This window comes from Lupinus angustifolius, unplaced genomic scaffold (assembly GCF_001865875.1).
Source record: "Lupinus angustifolius cultivar Tanjil unplaced genomic scaffold, LupAngTanjil_v1.0 Scaffold_147_70, whole genome shotgun sequence".
NCBI lineage: Eukaryota > Viridiplantae > Streptophyta > Magnoliopsida > Fabales > Fabaceae > Lupinus > Lupinus angustifolius.
The window spans coordinates 76105-93678 of record NW_017725827.1 but is presented as its reverse complement, the minus strand read 5'-3'; the positions used below and the strand labels follow the sequence as shown (position 1 = coordinate 93678).

Genomic DNA, 17574 nt, shown 5'->3' with positions numbered 1-17574 from the left:
CACCAAGCTCCATCCCCATGAAGCAATCTAAGCTCAACCAAGTCCTCCCATAATTTCCTTTTCCCCACCAGATCACAAGGAGAATATACATTTACCAGGAAAACTTTGAAATCATCACCTCTTTCTAAACAAACCCCAACAAAAGAACTTTATGTGAAATTGAACCTCCATTGCAGCAACTCCGAATTCCATAAATTTAAGAGACCACCTAAACTCCCAAAAGACGGTACATATGACCAACCATATAACTCTGACCCCCAAAGATTCACACATAATTGCATATCTACATTTTCTAACTTCGTTTCTTGTAAAGCCAGAAAGTCTAACTTTTCCAACAACACTAATGAACGGACCTCCTTCTTCTTAACATGTCCCCCTAAACCCATTATATTAAACGTTGCAACATTCATTTTCACACATTTGAATATACACCCCTCTAGTTATTCAATCTCTCTTCTCCATCTCTATTTAATCCGCGAATCCTCTTCCTTAGACTTGTTAGACGAAGCCACGGAGTTGGAGGAATAATAGGCCTTATTTTTCCCACATTTTCCATGGGTAGTAGAGGACGAAGCTAAGGAAGCCCGAAAAAGAGACCCACGTCCTCTCCTCCGGCGACACGTGTGGTGAGATATTACCTTTGTTCACATTTTGTTTAGCCCCAACAAAGCCTACATTCTCTCCACATAAGTGAATGTCTAAAGCATTATCATCTTGAACATGATGAACTTTAGACCCCCACATGTGATTTTAAGCCCAGAACCTTGTGGTTTAAGGCTACTTTCATAAAAGCCATGTGATAATCCTTAACTCATAAGTTCTTAGAAATCATTTTACCTTTTCAGTCAGTTTATCATCAGGAAACCTTTAACCCTGATTTTTCAGACAATTTTACCAAACATATCCAAAAATTATTTTATTCCTGACAATAAGAATTTTGGTTCCTCCCATCTTTCCACAAATTCTATCTACTAATTTACTCTCATGGAAAATTTTCAGACCAATTAATATTTAGGATCTATCAAAAACAAAGGCAATGGCATAACAAAGAAATCTAACCAGATACAAAACATTTTCTCATTTCATGTTCGATCACTATTGTCCACAAAAGATGGGATAATACAAACAATTAATGCTTAGTTCATCATAAGATAAAAAGAATAAATTAAAGTCAGTCAAATACCACTATACAAAACTCGGTGTTTCTCACATTGAAGTGGAATTTGACACATCCAAAATATGTGTACATCTATAGCTTTCCAATCTTTTGTTTTTTTACATATCTAATCTGTTTCTTTCTGTTGTCATTCTATTCTGAATCCATATAACCACAGTGCAAGTCCACAACCATAAGGAACCTCAGAACAATTTTCCAGAAGAGATGAAGCTGGAAAGATATTCAGCAATTTGGGGATCCAAAAGAAGTGATCAAGCAAAGAATACAAAATGTGCATTCCAAAATGAGAACTTTCCAAGACTCAATGCTAATGCTACTAAGCTATAATTCCAAATTAACTGGCTTTTGTTTTATTTGGGTTGCGGCATTGATGGTCAAACCATGTATGTCATGCCAACCTGCATCAAATGGGAATGGGGTACACTTAGATTTGCGATCCCCCTCCGGCAGTTCTTTCTCAAAAAGGCATAGAAATAGTTTATAACTAGCTTCTTCATAAACCAAGAGTCTTTCCTTGCCCGTATATCTGCATGACCAACGAGATAAACAATTCCAGACTCTTTAGCCTTGCGTATAAAAGATAACTCCCTTTCAAGACTCTGCTCGGCATCAAGCACCGGGGGATTAGGAAACTGTGGGTTTACATCCTCTGATGTGCTTGCTTCAAAAATGGGAATGTTTGTCTCTGTAAAATCAGCCAGAAGAGGAACACCGAGTGAGTAAACACTCCCATTAGGAGCTATGAGAACCCTAGAACCAGAGTACTCATCCTCTGAACTAGAATCGTCATTCCTATCACTCTCGAGTGACTTCTCCTGAGCCTCACGACGTATAAACTTCTCTAGGCTCTCCATCAGCAACTGCTCGAAAGTTTGATGATTTTCTTTGCGAACATCTTTGTAACCATACCTGTTGAAATATAAAAAGTTCAGAGCATACTTGTAAGATAAAAAAACATTTTAATCATAAGGATAATATATATTATAGGGAAAACTACAAAAAAAAGATATAGGTAAAACATTTCCAGTTTATGAACAAAAATATTCAACTCTAACTATGATGAAAGAGTAATTAATGGCTAAACCACTTATTACATGTTCCTGGACAATATTTTCAACAAGAATCCCTTCTTTGTAACTTTCCCATATTAATTCAATAAATTATTACCTAGACATGTTCATGTAAATCTATTGCACAATGCACATATCTCGAAAAGTAATCGGCAGGACTTCTTTTTCACAATCCATTCAACTTTTCCAATTCGCACCTCTACTGATCTAATATAGGTACAAGCTACACATATATCCCAAAATGAAAATGAAAAAGCTTGATCCCTTACCTGGCAATACAGCGAAATATATGGTAGCTTTTCTGACAGACTCGCCGGAACAGGAATCTTTCACTTTGAGGCACCACGGCAATTGGAACATACTTGATACTCACAAATATGATCATAGAGTGTATTGCTGGAAGCGTGGTTAGAAAATGCCCAAAAATGCCTGGAATTCCTTTGACCAACTCATTATAGATTAAACCAATCCCAGGAGCTCTAATTGTCCCAAGATTGCAGCCTAACTCTCGCATTAAATCCATTGACAGCTTTTGCTTGACTTCATTTTCATACTTGAGCTTGCTTCCATAATTCCATACAAACATTATAAGAAACATTATTACAGCAAATACCAATATAATCCAACTACCATCTGTCACACTCCACAAAACTGATGAAAAGAAAATCAACTCCAATCCCAAAAAGACTACTGCAAAACTCAGTACTATGATGATGTTTATCTGCCATATAAGAAGCATTACAAGAGTTACTAAAATAGTAGTCATCATCATCACCCCCAGCTCAGCAATGCCTGAAAAAAGACAAAGGAATGAACTGAAAACATACATTTTGTAGTATATAATATTACAATGATAATGAAGGTAAGTTTAGTTCCTAGCCACCAAAGAAAGCTCAACACCCTCCCCTATATATGCTTGTAGAATCAAAAGTAATATTGACCTTTTCATTTTACAAATTTCAATTTGAAAGCTTTCCCCTCAATTAAATAGCAATGTTTATACAATGCGGCTTAATTCAACAGGTAATGTTGAACAACAATGATAAAAAGGTCATGGGTTCAATTTCTGCTGGTAGAATTTTATTGGCAGGTGCCATCCTGTTGAAGCCATTCTGCTGAACTTTTAAATACCCAAATAAAAGCAAGCAATGCTTTGATCACATCCTTTTGGAAAAATAATTATGACCACCATCTCATAAAAAGTATAATTGATATATGCGTAGAATGTCCTTTTTCTTAGCATACAGCCAATGTTTAAAGAACTGCTCCGATTGTTTTAATACACTCGGTGTAACAAAAGTTTCTGTGAGCAAAATTGGGTCCTCCCAAACAAGGATCCAGCTCTTCTATTATTATTATTCAACCATAGATGAGGATATCCCAGAGAAATAATAATAGAGGAGTTAAACACCTTTCCAAGTAATTAAAGTAACATAATTTACCAACAAGGTGTTGGTCTAGTGGTGTAAGGCCCGCTAGATCCCCAGGATGACCAAAAGGTCAAGAGTTCAATTCTTGGGAGCGACGCTTGTTGGGAGGGACAGTCACTCACCCTGAAAGGGATTAGTTCCTTACCCAAAAGGGTGAGGGGATACCCTTGGTAGTACCAAAAAAGTAACATAGTTTTCTTGAGCAAACGATTCTATATTGTTGTTGATCTCATTGAAAATTTAACAAGTGATATATATACTGCTGATAAATTTTACAAATTATTTCTTGAGATGAAAAAGAAACCGAGAAATTCATTACCATATGCATTTCCAATCTCATCAAAGCTGGATATAGAGCAGACAAACACCAGGGAAACAGCCAAGAGAAACCAGTTTATGACAGGGATATAGATCTGGCCCATAAATTTCCGAGAAGTATGAATTATTTTAAGACGGGGGAAACAACCAAGTGCAGTTGACTGTTTTATACAAGAAAATGTAGCTGTTGTCATAGCCCGACTTGCAATTAGTGCAGCAATGTTAGCAATGAGCAAAGTTGGCCAGAATGCACCACCTGCAGACACAGAATAGTATTACATAAAGATCGTGCTAAGTGCAAAGATATGCCACTCTGAAGAATGATAAACACTAGTATAGAAGCATATATATACCAACACTTACTTGGAACAGAAGAAAAAAACGCCTGACCAGCATCAGCATGGTTTTCCATAAGGTATGCAGCTTGACCCAAATATCCCAATATTAGGCATGGCAAAACAAGAAATACAAATGTAAGCTGCAAACAAACCACCATCAGTTAAATCAATATATTAGCTTAAGTAAAAGAAACGAAAACAGATGCCAGATAGTTATAACATAGACATTATTCGTCACCTGAACTGATCGAACAGAGAAGTAGCAAAGATCGGCGAACATGGCCTCAGAGCCTGTAACACGGCCCATTAATAATTTTAATCAATAATGTGTACTTGCTAGCAGTAATTAAACACAAACCGCATAGTTACCACATTGCAATATCAATATTTTATTATACTTTGGGGGATCGGGATCCTGTTATGGAACATGCACATTTTTGGTTTAGGTGTACACAAATTTCGGGAGAGCAAGGTCTTGTGCCAAAAGCCCGGCAAGGGCTTATATTGGCACTTAAAATGACCTGCCAATGAAAGATCACTGGCAAGAAGACCTTTTTGTCAATGTTGTTTATCCCACAAGTTGATCTAACCCTCGTTGGCATAGAGTAAGCATTTATAATAACAGTAACATTTGCTCAGTCATTTCATTAAAATCATATTACGTTTATAATAAAAGAAAATTATATGCACCCCATGATTACTTTGTTTTTTACACCAGCTGCAAGCCGTCAGTCCGCCACTATTTCCTTAAAACCAGGGGACTACAGAAGAGACTGCAAAAGACTATCATAATCATGAAGTGGCAGATCTAGAAGAACAATTGTAGCTCAGTAGCTCAGCCACACTGTAAAATTCAGCTACGAATATTTCACATTCTTAAATTCTATTCTTCCTAGACATGTACCCGATAAAGAACTGAAACGCCCAGTTCTAGGTTCGATACCATAATTCAATAAATTCAACCAGAGCTTATAATTAACAGAAACTTAGATATTAGCCATGATTATTGTTAGCAATCCATTGGCTTATGAACAGAGAAAACACACACACACCAGTAGAATCAAATCAAATCCACAAACATACAGGCAAAGACAGACATATTTTTGCAAGATTGCATCTACATACTAATGGGCCTGTAAATATTTGCTCACCAGTTGCACACAGAAGACAGCCCCCAAGAGAATACCATGCTTTAGTTGAATTCCTTGCAAAGAAGTAAAATATGTAAATAGGATTGAATGCCCTCAAGACACTACTGTCATATTTAACAAGATTGTATATCCCAATGCCCGCAAGAGAACAAAACCATATGAACAAAGCAGGTCCTAGAAAAAGCCCCACTTTACTTGTTCCATACTTCTGTACACTGAACAAAATAACAAGGAAGGCAACGGAAATCATAACCACTTCATCTGCAGAGTCAATGAAAAAGAAACAAATAGATTAATTTAACTACAAAGGTAACCACTAGCCTACACAGCATAAACATTCTACCAATTAACAGACTACTTAAATTTGCTACATGGTAGGACCAAAGATCAAAACTTTCCCTCTCCAGCTACACATGTTAGTTTAGTCTCCAAAGAGGACCAAAGCACAGTTCAGACAACTATACAAAAATAAGACATCAAAAGCGACTGTTATTAAAGCAAAAGCTGCAATAATTTATATCACATAGCATAGAAGGGCAACACTCTCAATGTGTCTATGCATATCAACATCAAATGCATCATTAACAACAATTACAGATGAGAGTTAATTAATAGGTTAAACAATACCTTGCCCGATTGCATCTACCCCAACTTTCAAACCATTAACAGATGACAGTACTGCAGAAGAAAGGATATAAAGTAAGAAATAATATGACGAAATGGTAACTGAAAACAACAGTTGGCCATGAACACAAGTGACAGTAGATCATTACAATTACAATTCTGGTATCACTCCCAACATATCATGACAAAAGTGATTCTGAAAAGATGACAAAATATATGACACAACAATTGATAACCTGACATTGCCGGTGTAACGGCCCCGTTAGCTATCACCATAGAAGTACCAGCAAGCACTAATAATAGTAGAATCTTCTTCAGAGTTAGTGAAGTCTCTAGCCTTTCCTTGATTTTCAATGACCTTTCAAGCTCAGGGGATGGCACCTTTAGCCTAAAGCCTGATATTCGGGTATCCGATGACAACTGATTCGGAAGAAGACTCACCTTAGCGTTACGACAAATCAAGGAGTACAAGGCAAATGTACCACCTGCAGTGTTTTAAAATAACTAGAATATTGAGGAGAAATCATTAAGGGCCCATTTGTGAATTGGATTCTGGAGGAGAAGGAAGGGAAAGGGAAGGCTTCAAAGTCATCTCATAAGTGTATGTCCTGGCTATGAAGCCTTCCCTTTCCTTTCACTCCCTCCAAAACTCAACTCGTAACAGGACCCTAAGGGGAAAAGAGAGAGAACAGAATAAAAAAATTGTAATTGTTTATCTTTAGAACATACCTTCACCATCATCATTGGCCCTTAGTACAACCAGGACATACTTCAATAAAGGAATCAAGATTAAAGTGTACAAGACAAGTGATAATGCGCCAAGAATATCTTCATTTCCATTAATAGGAGCCTTTCTAAACATAACGCTGAAGGTGTATAATGGACTTGTTCCAACATCTCCAAAGACAACACCAAGAGTTTGAAAAACCAATACAATTCTCTTTCCCGTACTGATATCCTGCAATCAGAAATAAGAAAAAAAACAGTTACAAAAACATTATATTGTACATTGTTCCAATAGAGCTTACAGCAACATATAGTCTTATCATGAGCAGATAAGGTTTTTGTTTAGTGACCCGCAGTACCCTCTCAACCAATAGATAGGTGAGAGACTAATCACCTGAGTACTACCAGACACCTAAGCAGGACCCCTCCCAAATATTTTTTCACAAACATGTAAGCTTGTTTGCCTTGTGACTTGGAGGACATGGGTTCAAATCGTGGAAATATACTTTTCGCTTGTGAGGATAAGACCGTATACATTTACCCTTCTCATATCCCACTAGGTGGGAGCATCTTACAACGGGGCACCCTTTTTATGAATCCTAGGATTGAACACAAGACCACATGCTTAAGGGAGCAAAGCCTCTCCCACTTTGACGGACACACATTTGTCTATAAGAATTTAAATGGGTATACTGTTATAACTTAAGCACATAATGAGAGCAAATCTTAATAGCAGTACATTTGTGTAGCCCAAATCCCAATGAAAGCACCATCTGCTATGAAATACATGAGGGAAGCTCAACACAAACGACTAATCATTAGGTGGCACATTGCGTTCTTCTTTTTTCACTCAACAAAGAACTCAAAACGTAAACAATGAGCACAATCCATATGCAAATAGCATAAAATAATTCACATCACCAATTCCTGATAATCTACGCCAGCCAACACAGGTGTTTGGATTTCAAATTAACAGTGTGCATCGAAAACATCTTATAATTAAAATTTTCCTATGTAGAAAGAGAAACTAAAAAGGAAACGAAACAATTAAAAATATTACTCAGATCATAGTAACAAATATGGAACGTAACATAAAAACTAGAACTTCAAATTTTAATCACCTCATAATCACTTCTATGAGCACCAGGGACCTCGAGAGCTTCAACATCGAAGGAATCGATTCGAGGACCAGTTCGAATGAGTCTATGTTCACCATTTTCCTCATCTTCGGAATCAATCATAGGCGAATCGCCGTCGAAATCGTCTATCTCCGACGCATCCTCGTCTTCCTGAAAAACCCATCTGGATTCAGTGGAATCCATTGACGATCCTCTTTCTGTATCTCTCTCCTCCTCAGCCATCGTAGGTGTGAAAAAATCGGAAATTCGAAAACGAAAAAGGGGAATTAGGGTTTTGGAATGGGAAAATGGGATCGGGAGAGAAAATTAATTTGATTAGGAGAAAGAAGGTGAGACTGTGATGCGATTGAAAAAGTGAAAGTTGAATGTTGATGTTAGAATGAGATTAGAAAGTAGAACATAAATAAACTAACTACTTTCTCTTTCTTACTAATCCTTCATTTTGCTACCTTTGCATCATTCTCACACTTAAGACTGTGATAAGTTTAAAAAATGTATTTAAATTAAAAATTAATTATTAAATATTTTTTTGATCAGATATAAATATTAGTATATAGAATAATCTATTTTAGTGGTAGAAAATATTCACCCCTAGCAATAATGGGTTAGATAATATTTTTGGGTTTCACCTCTTAACAACTATAGACTCTCGTCATTTGATCTAATAAAAATCTAATATAGGCTTAAAGCAAATTTTGAAAAATAATATATATATATATATATATAATATAGTGAGAGATATATCTATTTACACTCAAATTGAATTACACAAGTTATATTTAATCTCATCTATTCATTCTTTTCAAACCTAATGAATCATAAAGGTGAGTGAAATAGTTATCTAATAATTATCTTTATCTCTCTAATGAGATTGAGTAATCAATAATTTGGATATAAATAAATTTCTCCTCTTATATATCATTTTGTGACACCTTGTTGGTTCCCTTAAATAATAATATATCTTTTCCTAAATTCTAAAAAAGACATATGTTGGTTCACCATGATCATATTAGAAAAATAATAACATATGTTACTTTATAAACCAATTAATAATTATAAATAAAATATTATATTTGTAGTACATGTAACTTTTTTAACGGTGTAAGATGATTTTATTGCTTAATTTTGTATAGTTCAATATATATTTTATACCGATTGAATGATAAAATTGTAAATTATTATATATCTAAAATTAGATTTATTGTTAGTACTTATAATAACAAGTTTTGTATACTTTAATGTTTTAAAATGTAATTGCTTGTATTAAATTTGTATATTTTATTGTTTAAACTTTAGTATATATAATTTAAAATATTAATTTTATGGAGTTAGAAAATTCAACTAAGACAGTACTAGTAAGCATAAAGAAAATTTTATTATAAAATGAATTTTGTTTAGCATATAATGGTAGTGAAAAATTCTGATAAGAAAACTCTTACCTAATACATGGATATAAGTTGCGTTACATTGGAATATAATTGCAAAAAGATATAAGCACATATCACCTACAGATTAAGAGTTGATAACAAAATAGTTGCTAAAAATATAAGAGTGTTATTATTGTAATGATTTACATATGCTTACTATAACTTCCACTATTTATTAATATTACTTTTTTTTAGTTAATCATGATTAAATATGAATAGTGGATGATGCAATGAGAGTATATAAAATTCATACATTACCTTTCAAAGCATTCCCTTATATGGGTAAGAAACTAATCATTTTTATAATACATGTTTGTTCTTATCAACAAGTGTCACCATCAAGAACTGAAACTTAATACCACACCTTTCAAGAATTTATTTGATGATTATTTTCTTTTTTATGCAATTTAATGATCATTTTAAACTTTTTATTGGTGCAGCTGAGCCATCATTATATAAAATTGCCAACAAGAAATCAAATAAAAGATATAAATTAAACAAAAGAAAAGAAGACAAGAGAATTTGTTAACGAAATTCAACCAATTGTGATTACTTCTTCAGGAGTGTTGAATGACTACCACTATATATTAGAAAATAAAGATTTGTTTTATGACTATTTTTATTCTTCTACACTAAGTTTACATAACACATGAATATATAGTTTTTACCCTAATCTATTTACATCGGCCAAAACTCATAATTTGTATTGTTATTTTATGGAGAAAAGGTTGAGTCATTAGAATATGAGTATCATCATCAATCTTCATCTTCTGCCGTTGGGTTTGGGGTGCTCTATAGGCTAGCATCAGTGAATGTTCAACAAGCATAGACAATGCATGAACTTGTCTATGATAATCGGTTTGGTTAACATATCAGTTGCATTTTCTCAAGTTTGAACCATCTACAATAATATATGCCCATTATAAATACTCAATTTTGACCAGGGTAAAAATTTCAAAACAAAAAGAGGAGAAAATCAGAATTTCAAATGTTTGTGGCAACTGTACTTTTCCCCTAGCTCAACTAGATTAGGGTATCTAATCCCCATTCCCCTTTATAAGCCTAAATTAGCAAGAACCAAAGCAAGGTGAATCTAAAAATTTAGAAAAGGAGGCAAAACCTGGTGTTAAAAAAAGGGAAATAGAAAGGACAAATAGGAAGAGTAATAAGGAAGGGAGTTCTCGCACAACCTTCATTACCTTCAAGCTCTTTTCAAGGTTCACAAACTGTTCTGAAACATGGGTTGCTGGACGGTGTCGGCTCGGCCTTAAGTCACCATTGCGGCCTCACTATAGTAGTGGAGAAGGACCGAACAACAGCCATGGAGGGCTATCTGTCCCCAGCCGAGCCCAAAGGGGTTGGGCCGCCCTGTCCAACGGCGATCCTCGCGGTTGGCTGCACCATTGCCGCCCCGGGTGGGTGGTGGTGCACCATCGTGGCCATCGGCCAAACTGTCCCAACAGTCGCTGGCTGTCCAACACAAAAAAAGGGAGTTACCCCCATGTTAACCCCTTATCCTGGACCCCAGATCCTAAAATTGATTTTAAAATCTAATCCCCAAATTGATTTTGAAATCTAACCCTAATTTAATTTTACCTTAACCCTAATTTCAAATTGATTTTGAAAATTAACCCAAATTTCATTTTATTCTAACCCCAAACCCCCAAATTAATTTAATATAAAACCCTGAATCAATTTCAAACATTATACCCTAAATCTCCAATTTGATTTTTCATTTTGATTATTAATTATTTACATTTCTGATAGTTTTTTATTATGACTTTTTTATTTTTTATTATGTTTTATGTTTTTTGTTTTATAATAAATATTATTTGTTTATTTAGTAGTGTAGGTATATATATGTATGAATGCCCATGAAGAAAAATATTTTTAAAATAACATGAAGTAGTTCCACTATAGGCCGAATGTCTTGTTGCGCTACTTCATGTCGTCTAAAACGAGGTAAGGTAACCTCACTATAGGTCTTGTGTCTTGTCGTGTTACCTTATCTTGTAAAATAAATTTTTTTAAATAATTTTAAAAGTAGTGTCAAGTGGTTCTACTATAGGCCAAGTGTCTTGTCGCACTACTTCATGTCGTCTAAAATGAGGTAAAGTAACACCACTATAGGCATTGTGTCTTGTCGTGTTACCTTATCTTCCTAAATAAATTTTCAAATGTTAAAAAAAACGATGTAAAGTGGTTCCACTATAGGCCGATTGCATTATCGTGATACTTTATGTTGTCAAATGCAAGATAAGATTACTCCACTATAGATTTAGTACCTTGTCGCATCATTTTATCTTACCAATTTTTACATGAATAAAATAAATAAAAAATATAAAGACAAATCAACATTTTTTCCGAAAGAACTACGTAGCCTTGATTTCTCTATTGCAGATAGAGATACGTAGGAGCAGATTTTATCTTGTTAGACACAAAAAATAAAAAAATTGTTTTTTGGTGTTTATTTTGTATTTTGTTTAATAACGTGTGAAAAGTAAAATTAATATTTTGAATAAAATATTCATGCAATCGATCCAGGTATCGTTTTTTACAACAAGCGGTATAAGGTGGGGCTTGTGTGTTAATGCATCATTCATTTGAAATACATTCGTCAAATCATATATTCATTGCATACACATGTGCGAAATGACTAATATTATCATTTTTTAGATCTTCTGTCAAATGATGTCATAATCTATATATCACAAGACAATGAATACTCAGCAGAACATATGCAATTATATTGTGGGGCTTGTGTGTTCTCTCTATGATTATCGTCAACCACTACACGATCTAGAAAGATTATAACCCTAGAAAACGGTTGAATGGAAATTTCTTCGTTTGATGATGGACATAATTTCAACAACTCAAAATAATTTTTAAATCAAACTCCCTGAGAGTTACAAATTCAAAATTGGAATCATTGCGTGACCTAGGAAAAACAACACTAATCAAAGTCATATTTCCAACATCAGAGCTCGAACAACAATGAATGCTAACAATTCACAAAATGAAGGAATCAATGTGTCAACATAAATGAGGGGAAGAGGAGAATGGTTCTGTTATTAATCTTTATCTCCACCTCTCCATTAGTTCCTTGGAAAAAGACAAGTTGTTCATAAACTATGTCATCCTTCCTGATGAAGACAATGGTCCTTTAAAAAATGATAGTCTAAGCCAATGATTGACATAATTGCATAGTAATTATTTGATTATGTTGTAATTCATACGCTTTAAATTTTCATTGGACTTATATTTATGTTACTTAGTGAATTTGCATGACTATCTAATATTTCCTCCACATTCATCTATTTTATCATCTTCACTCTCATATATTTAGTCTTCTTTCATACCTTTACAAACATCCATATTTCGTGTCTCATTTTTTCCCGATGTTTCACAAATCAACACATGTATCACAATTTTGTAGAGACTTTGCCAGTTATAGGGTACTTAAATATTTATAAATTAATTCTTTTGCGGTATTTGATAATGATCCATTGAGCTTGGTGATGGAGAAGAGGGTCGATGATTAAAAGAAAAGGTAACGAAGCAATCGAGGGTAACTGAGAATGTGTGTAGACTATAGAGATTTGAACAAAGCAAGCCTGAAAAATGATCTCATTGATGTTTTAGTCAATGGTGCGGATATAAGTCATAAGCTATCCCTAATGGACGGATATGTTAGACACCATAGACAATAATGTTGTATAGGATGGAAGTTGTTTTACCCATAGAAGTAGATATTTCCTTGTTAAGAGTCGTCATGAAAGTAGAACAAGAAGAGTCGGTATGAGTTAAACTCAAGTATAAGCAATTGCACATAATTGGCGAGAAGGTTGGAGACCATTCACCATGATCAATTATACCAAGGTAGAGTGGGGAGAGCTTTTGATAAGAAGGTTCGTCCTAGAGAATTAGAAGTTGGGGACTTAGTGTTAAAAAGATTCTCCGAAATCAGGAATATGCTCGTGGAAAATAGGCCCCAGGCTATGAAGGTCCCTAAATTGTGAAGTATGCATTCTCAAGGGGGGCTCTGATTCTGCAAGAAATGGAAACGTTTTACCTAGACTTGTGAACACATACATGATTAAAAGATTTTATGCCTAAAAAAGAAAAGAAAAGAGAAAACTTGTTAGGTTGAAAACCTGAAAGGGCAACCTAAGCAAAAATTAGGGTATCTATAAAAGTCTGGTAGGTTGAAAACCCGAAAGGGCGACCTAGGCAAAAGTTAAAAAAAGAACGGACATTTTTTATTATCAGTCTATCACACTAGAGGCGAGCCAAGACCCTTCACACGTTTGTGCATCAAGTGAGAATCATATAAGTTTCGAGTAATGTGGAAAAAAGTAATAAGTTATGTGAAGAATAAAACAAAGTCATTGCAATGGTCTAGTTATTCGGCTATCTCGGAAGAGCAATTGATGATTGGGTAATTAACTTATACTAGGGCAAAAAATTTGTAAAATTTTGTAACTTGTTCTAGTCTTACAAGACATGGATGGAAATGTTTTACCCAAACCTCTGAACACAAATGTAATCAAGAGTGTCTATGCCTAAAAGTAGAAACTTGAAATAAAAGAAAATTCCACTAGATTGAAAACCAAAATGGTCAGCCTAAGCAAAAATTAGGGTATGAATGAGAAACCCGTTAGGTTGAAAACCTGAAAGGGCAATCTAAGCAAAATTTAGGGTATGAATGAGAAACTTGTTAGGTTGAAAACTCGAAAGGGCAACCTAAACAAAAATTAGTGTAGGAATCAAGGCATGTTAGGTTGAAAACCCGAAAGGGCAACCTAAGCAAAAGTTAGGGCAATGAAAAGACAATTCTCTTGAAAGTCTACTACCATTGGAGTAAGCTAGAATCCTCCACATGTCTGCACATCAAGTTGGAATTGTATAAGTTTTGAGCTTTAAGGGATAAAATATGAAATTCTTGAGAGTACCAAACAAGGAAATGTAGTGGTCAAGTTATCTGGCTGTCTCAGGAGATCAATTTATAAATGAGCAATTGCCTTATACTGGGGCAAAGATTTTGCAAAGTTTTGTAACTTGTAATACCTATCGTAACACATATATCACTGATCATTCCTATTAAAATTCATTGAATATCAATATAAGAAAATTTATTCATCTCCCTACAATACATTTATATGTGCATGTTTACTTTGAAAAGTCTATAGTTATATAAATATGATGTTCGAACTGCATAATCACGTAACTCTTATGATAATGTCTTTCACTAGTGATTCAGGCGAACAAAACTCATTGGAACTAAGTCTCGAGGTGTAAACCAAAGAGGAACATATGATGTATTTTTCCATTATGAAGGAAGGTAGAGCCCATCGGATTCCAAGTTTAAAAAAAACGGGAAAAAAGAAGAAGAAAATGTGATCAACATCGGCATGATTAGTTGTTGTCTATCGAGGAAGCATTATGGTTGCTTATAATCAAAACTGATGGTGATTAAGTAATTCACATATATGTAATCCGTTATTCATGTATCATAAAAATATCATCGCATTACTCATAAATCATTTGCATTCACACCATCATATACACACATGGCCGAAAGCCTTGACCCATCAGTGGTCTCTTTTACCATTTTGCATCCTGATCTCTCATTGGTCGCGTGATTAGGCTTTGACCCCTCAATGGCCTTTTTTTAGCCTTTTGTACCCCTACCCCTTAGTGGTCGCGTGATCCTGCTTTGACCCCTCAGTGATCTCTTTTATCCTTTTGCACCCTGACTCATCAGCGGTCGCGTGATTATGCTTTGACTTATCAGCGGTCGCGTGAGTATGCTTTGACTCCTCAGTGGTCTTCTTTATCCTTTCACACCCCGACCCCTCAATGATCACGTGATTGTGTTTCGACTCCTCAGTGATCTTCTTTATCCTTTTATTTTTTTATTGTTTTATTTTTTTATTGTTTTACAATAAATATTATTTGTTTATTTAGTAGTGTAGGTATATATATGTATGAATGCCAATGAAGAAAAATATTTTTAAAATAACATGAAGTAGTTCCACTATAGGTCGGGTGCCTTATCGCACTATTTCATGTTGTCTAAAATGAGGTAATGTAACCATACTATAGGTCTTGTGCCTTGTCGTGTTACCTTATCTTCATAAATAAATTTTCAAATGTTTAAAAAACGATGTAAAATGGTTCCACTATAGGTCGAGTATCTTGTCGTGCTACTTTATGTTATCAAAGGCAAGGTGAGATGACTCCACTATAGGTTAAGTACATTGTTGCGTCATTTTATCTTGCCAATTTTTACATGAATAAAATAAATAAAAAAATATAAAGACAAGTCAACATTTTTTCCGAAAGAACTACGTAGTATTGATTTCTCTATTGCAGCTAGAGATACGTAAGAGCGGGTTTTATTCTGTCAGACACAAAAAAAAATAAAAAATTGTTTTTTGGGTTTTTTATTGTGTTTTGTTTATTAACGTGTGAAAGGTAAAATTAATATGAATAAAAAATCCAAGCAATCAATCTAGGTACCATTTTTTACAACGGATGGTATGAGGTGCCTAACACTTTCCTCATCCGTAACAGACTCCCGAACTCAATTTCTATTTTTGAGCGAATCAAATCTCATTTTCAAAATTTGGTTTTTTCATATTTTCCCACTAAAAAAAACATTGATGGCGACTCCATTGCATTTATTTGCATATATCTCGTCGCATTCACAAAGTGGGGTAGCGACACCCATAAGCCATCAACTCTCGAACCTTATTAAATCTCACATCAATATGTTTTGTTGGAGCTTGACACATCTAGTTCTTAGCAAAAAAAAAGATAGAACTATGACTTTCGCAATGTTGGGGAATTTCACCTTGCTTAGTGACTAATTCATTTACCAGCCCCATAAGTCATAGAGTTTCCTTAGAAGTTTCACCACCTACCATGTACTTTGCTCCAGTTGTGGACATAGCAACATCAAATAGCACCGATGATCTCCATATAATTGGTCCTTCTGCAAGGTTGAAGATAAACTCTATTGTTGATCTTCTATCATCCAAGTCTTATACATAGTCTAAATCAATAGAACCAACTACTGAAGGAACCTAACTACATTGGTACTGAACTTGTAGTCCCCTTCAATTATCTGAAATCCATTTGACTACTTCTCAATGTTGTTTCTCCGCTTTCAACATGTACTTGCACACTCGACTAACTCTTTGTGTCAAGTATAGTCTAGTGCAAACCATAACATACACCAAACAACCTACTTCATTAGCATAAGGAACCTTTGGCACATAGATCTTATCTTTATTTGTCTTTGGAGATTGATCTAGGGAAAGCTTGAAGTTGTTTAACAACAAAGAGCTTAATATTTTAGCATTGCTCAAATCAAATCTCTTTATGATCTTTCCAACATAGCTTTGCTGGGAAAACCATAGTTTTCCAGGTCTCATTTTCGTGCGAATCTCCATGTCAAGAAACTTCTTAGCAAATCCTAAATTTTTTATGTCAAACTCTTTGCCCAACATGACTTTCAACTCATTGATATTACTCAAATGATTAACATCAACCAACATATCATTCACATAAAGTAGTAGAAAAATAAACTCGTTGATATCACTTGAACTTTTCTGATTCTTATTCTGATATTGGTGACTTCTTTTTATACACCTCTTGCACCCAAGTAGACACTTGTTTAGGTGGCAATGAGACAAGCTTAATAATTTGGTTTTTGTATAAAGACTTCATCTCCTCCATTATGACACTCATCCATTGTTTTTTTCTTATGGCTCTTTATAGCCTTTCTCCACTTCACTGTGAACCTCTGCGAAAATTGTGTGTTTCAACATGAAATCTTTATCAAACACTCCATCCATAGTCAACACTTTTAAAGAACATTTGAAATTACCTTACTAAATATAATTTTTCTCTTGTCATGAAAAGCACATTAATGACTAATAGTGGGAATCAATATCTAACTCTCTTAATAAATCTTACCTAACATAATGAGTACAACAACAAATGAGTCAATTATTTTTAGAGGAAAAATTATGGTATTTGGAGATAATTTCAGACAAATATTGCCATTTATTTCAAGAGGTTAAGGAATTCATCCTACATGTGGCATTAATATAGAATTTTAACTCTTACAAAGAACATGTGTTTATAGAATCTTGACAATGCAAAAG

General features: G+C 34.5%; 1 protein-coding gene across 2 annotated transcripts; it reads right to left on the bottom strand.

Moving 5' to 3' along the window:
• Positions 1-1077: 1077 nt before the first annotated feature.
• Positions 1078-8424, bottom strand: LOC109340201 (potassium transporter 7-like). 2 transcript variants are annotated; one of them, XM_019577811.1, is made up of 11 exons: positions 7956-8424; positions 6838-7066; positions 6345-6593; positions 6112-6162; positions 5485-5745; positions 4572-4624; positions 4359-4473; positions 3997-4251; positions 2517-3039; positions 1522-2086; positions 1078-1487 (listed from the first exon to the last, which is right to left on the bottom strand). In XM_019577811.1, the coding sequence occupies exons 1-10, from the start codon at positions 8193-8195 to the stop codon at positions 1552-1554; spliced, it is 2511 nt and encodes an 836-aa protein (XP_019433356.1). In that variant the 5' UTR covers positions 8196-8424; the 3' UTR covers positions 1078-1487; positions 1522-1551. The 2 variants fall into 2 exon arrangements, with proteins under 2 accessions (XP_019433356.1, XP_019433355.1); XM_019577810.1 differs by having other exon boundaries at positions 1078-2086.
• Between the last annotated feature and the right edge of the window lie 9150 nt (positions 8425-17574).

Excerpts from the sequence above, each read along its gene's own strand:
- LOC109340201 (XM_019577810.1), bottom strand. The coding sequence starts at position 8,195 with ATGGCTGAGGAGGAGAGAGATACAGAAAGAGGATCGTCAATGGATTCC. Across the intron at positions 7,067-7,955 it reads CTCATAGAAGTGATTATGAG|GATATCAGTACGGGAAAGAG; the intron begins GTGATTAAAATT and ends TTCTGATTGCAG. Across the intron at positions 4,252-4,358 it reads GTTTTTTTCTTCTGTTCCAA|GTGGTGCATTCTGGCCAACT; the intron begins GTAAGTGTTGGT and ends CTGTGTCTGCAG.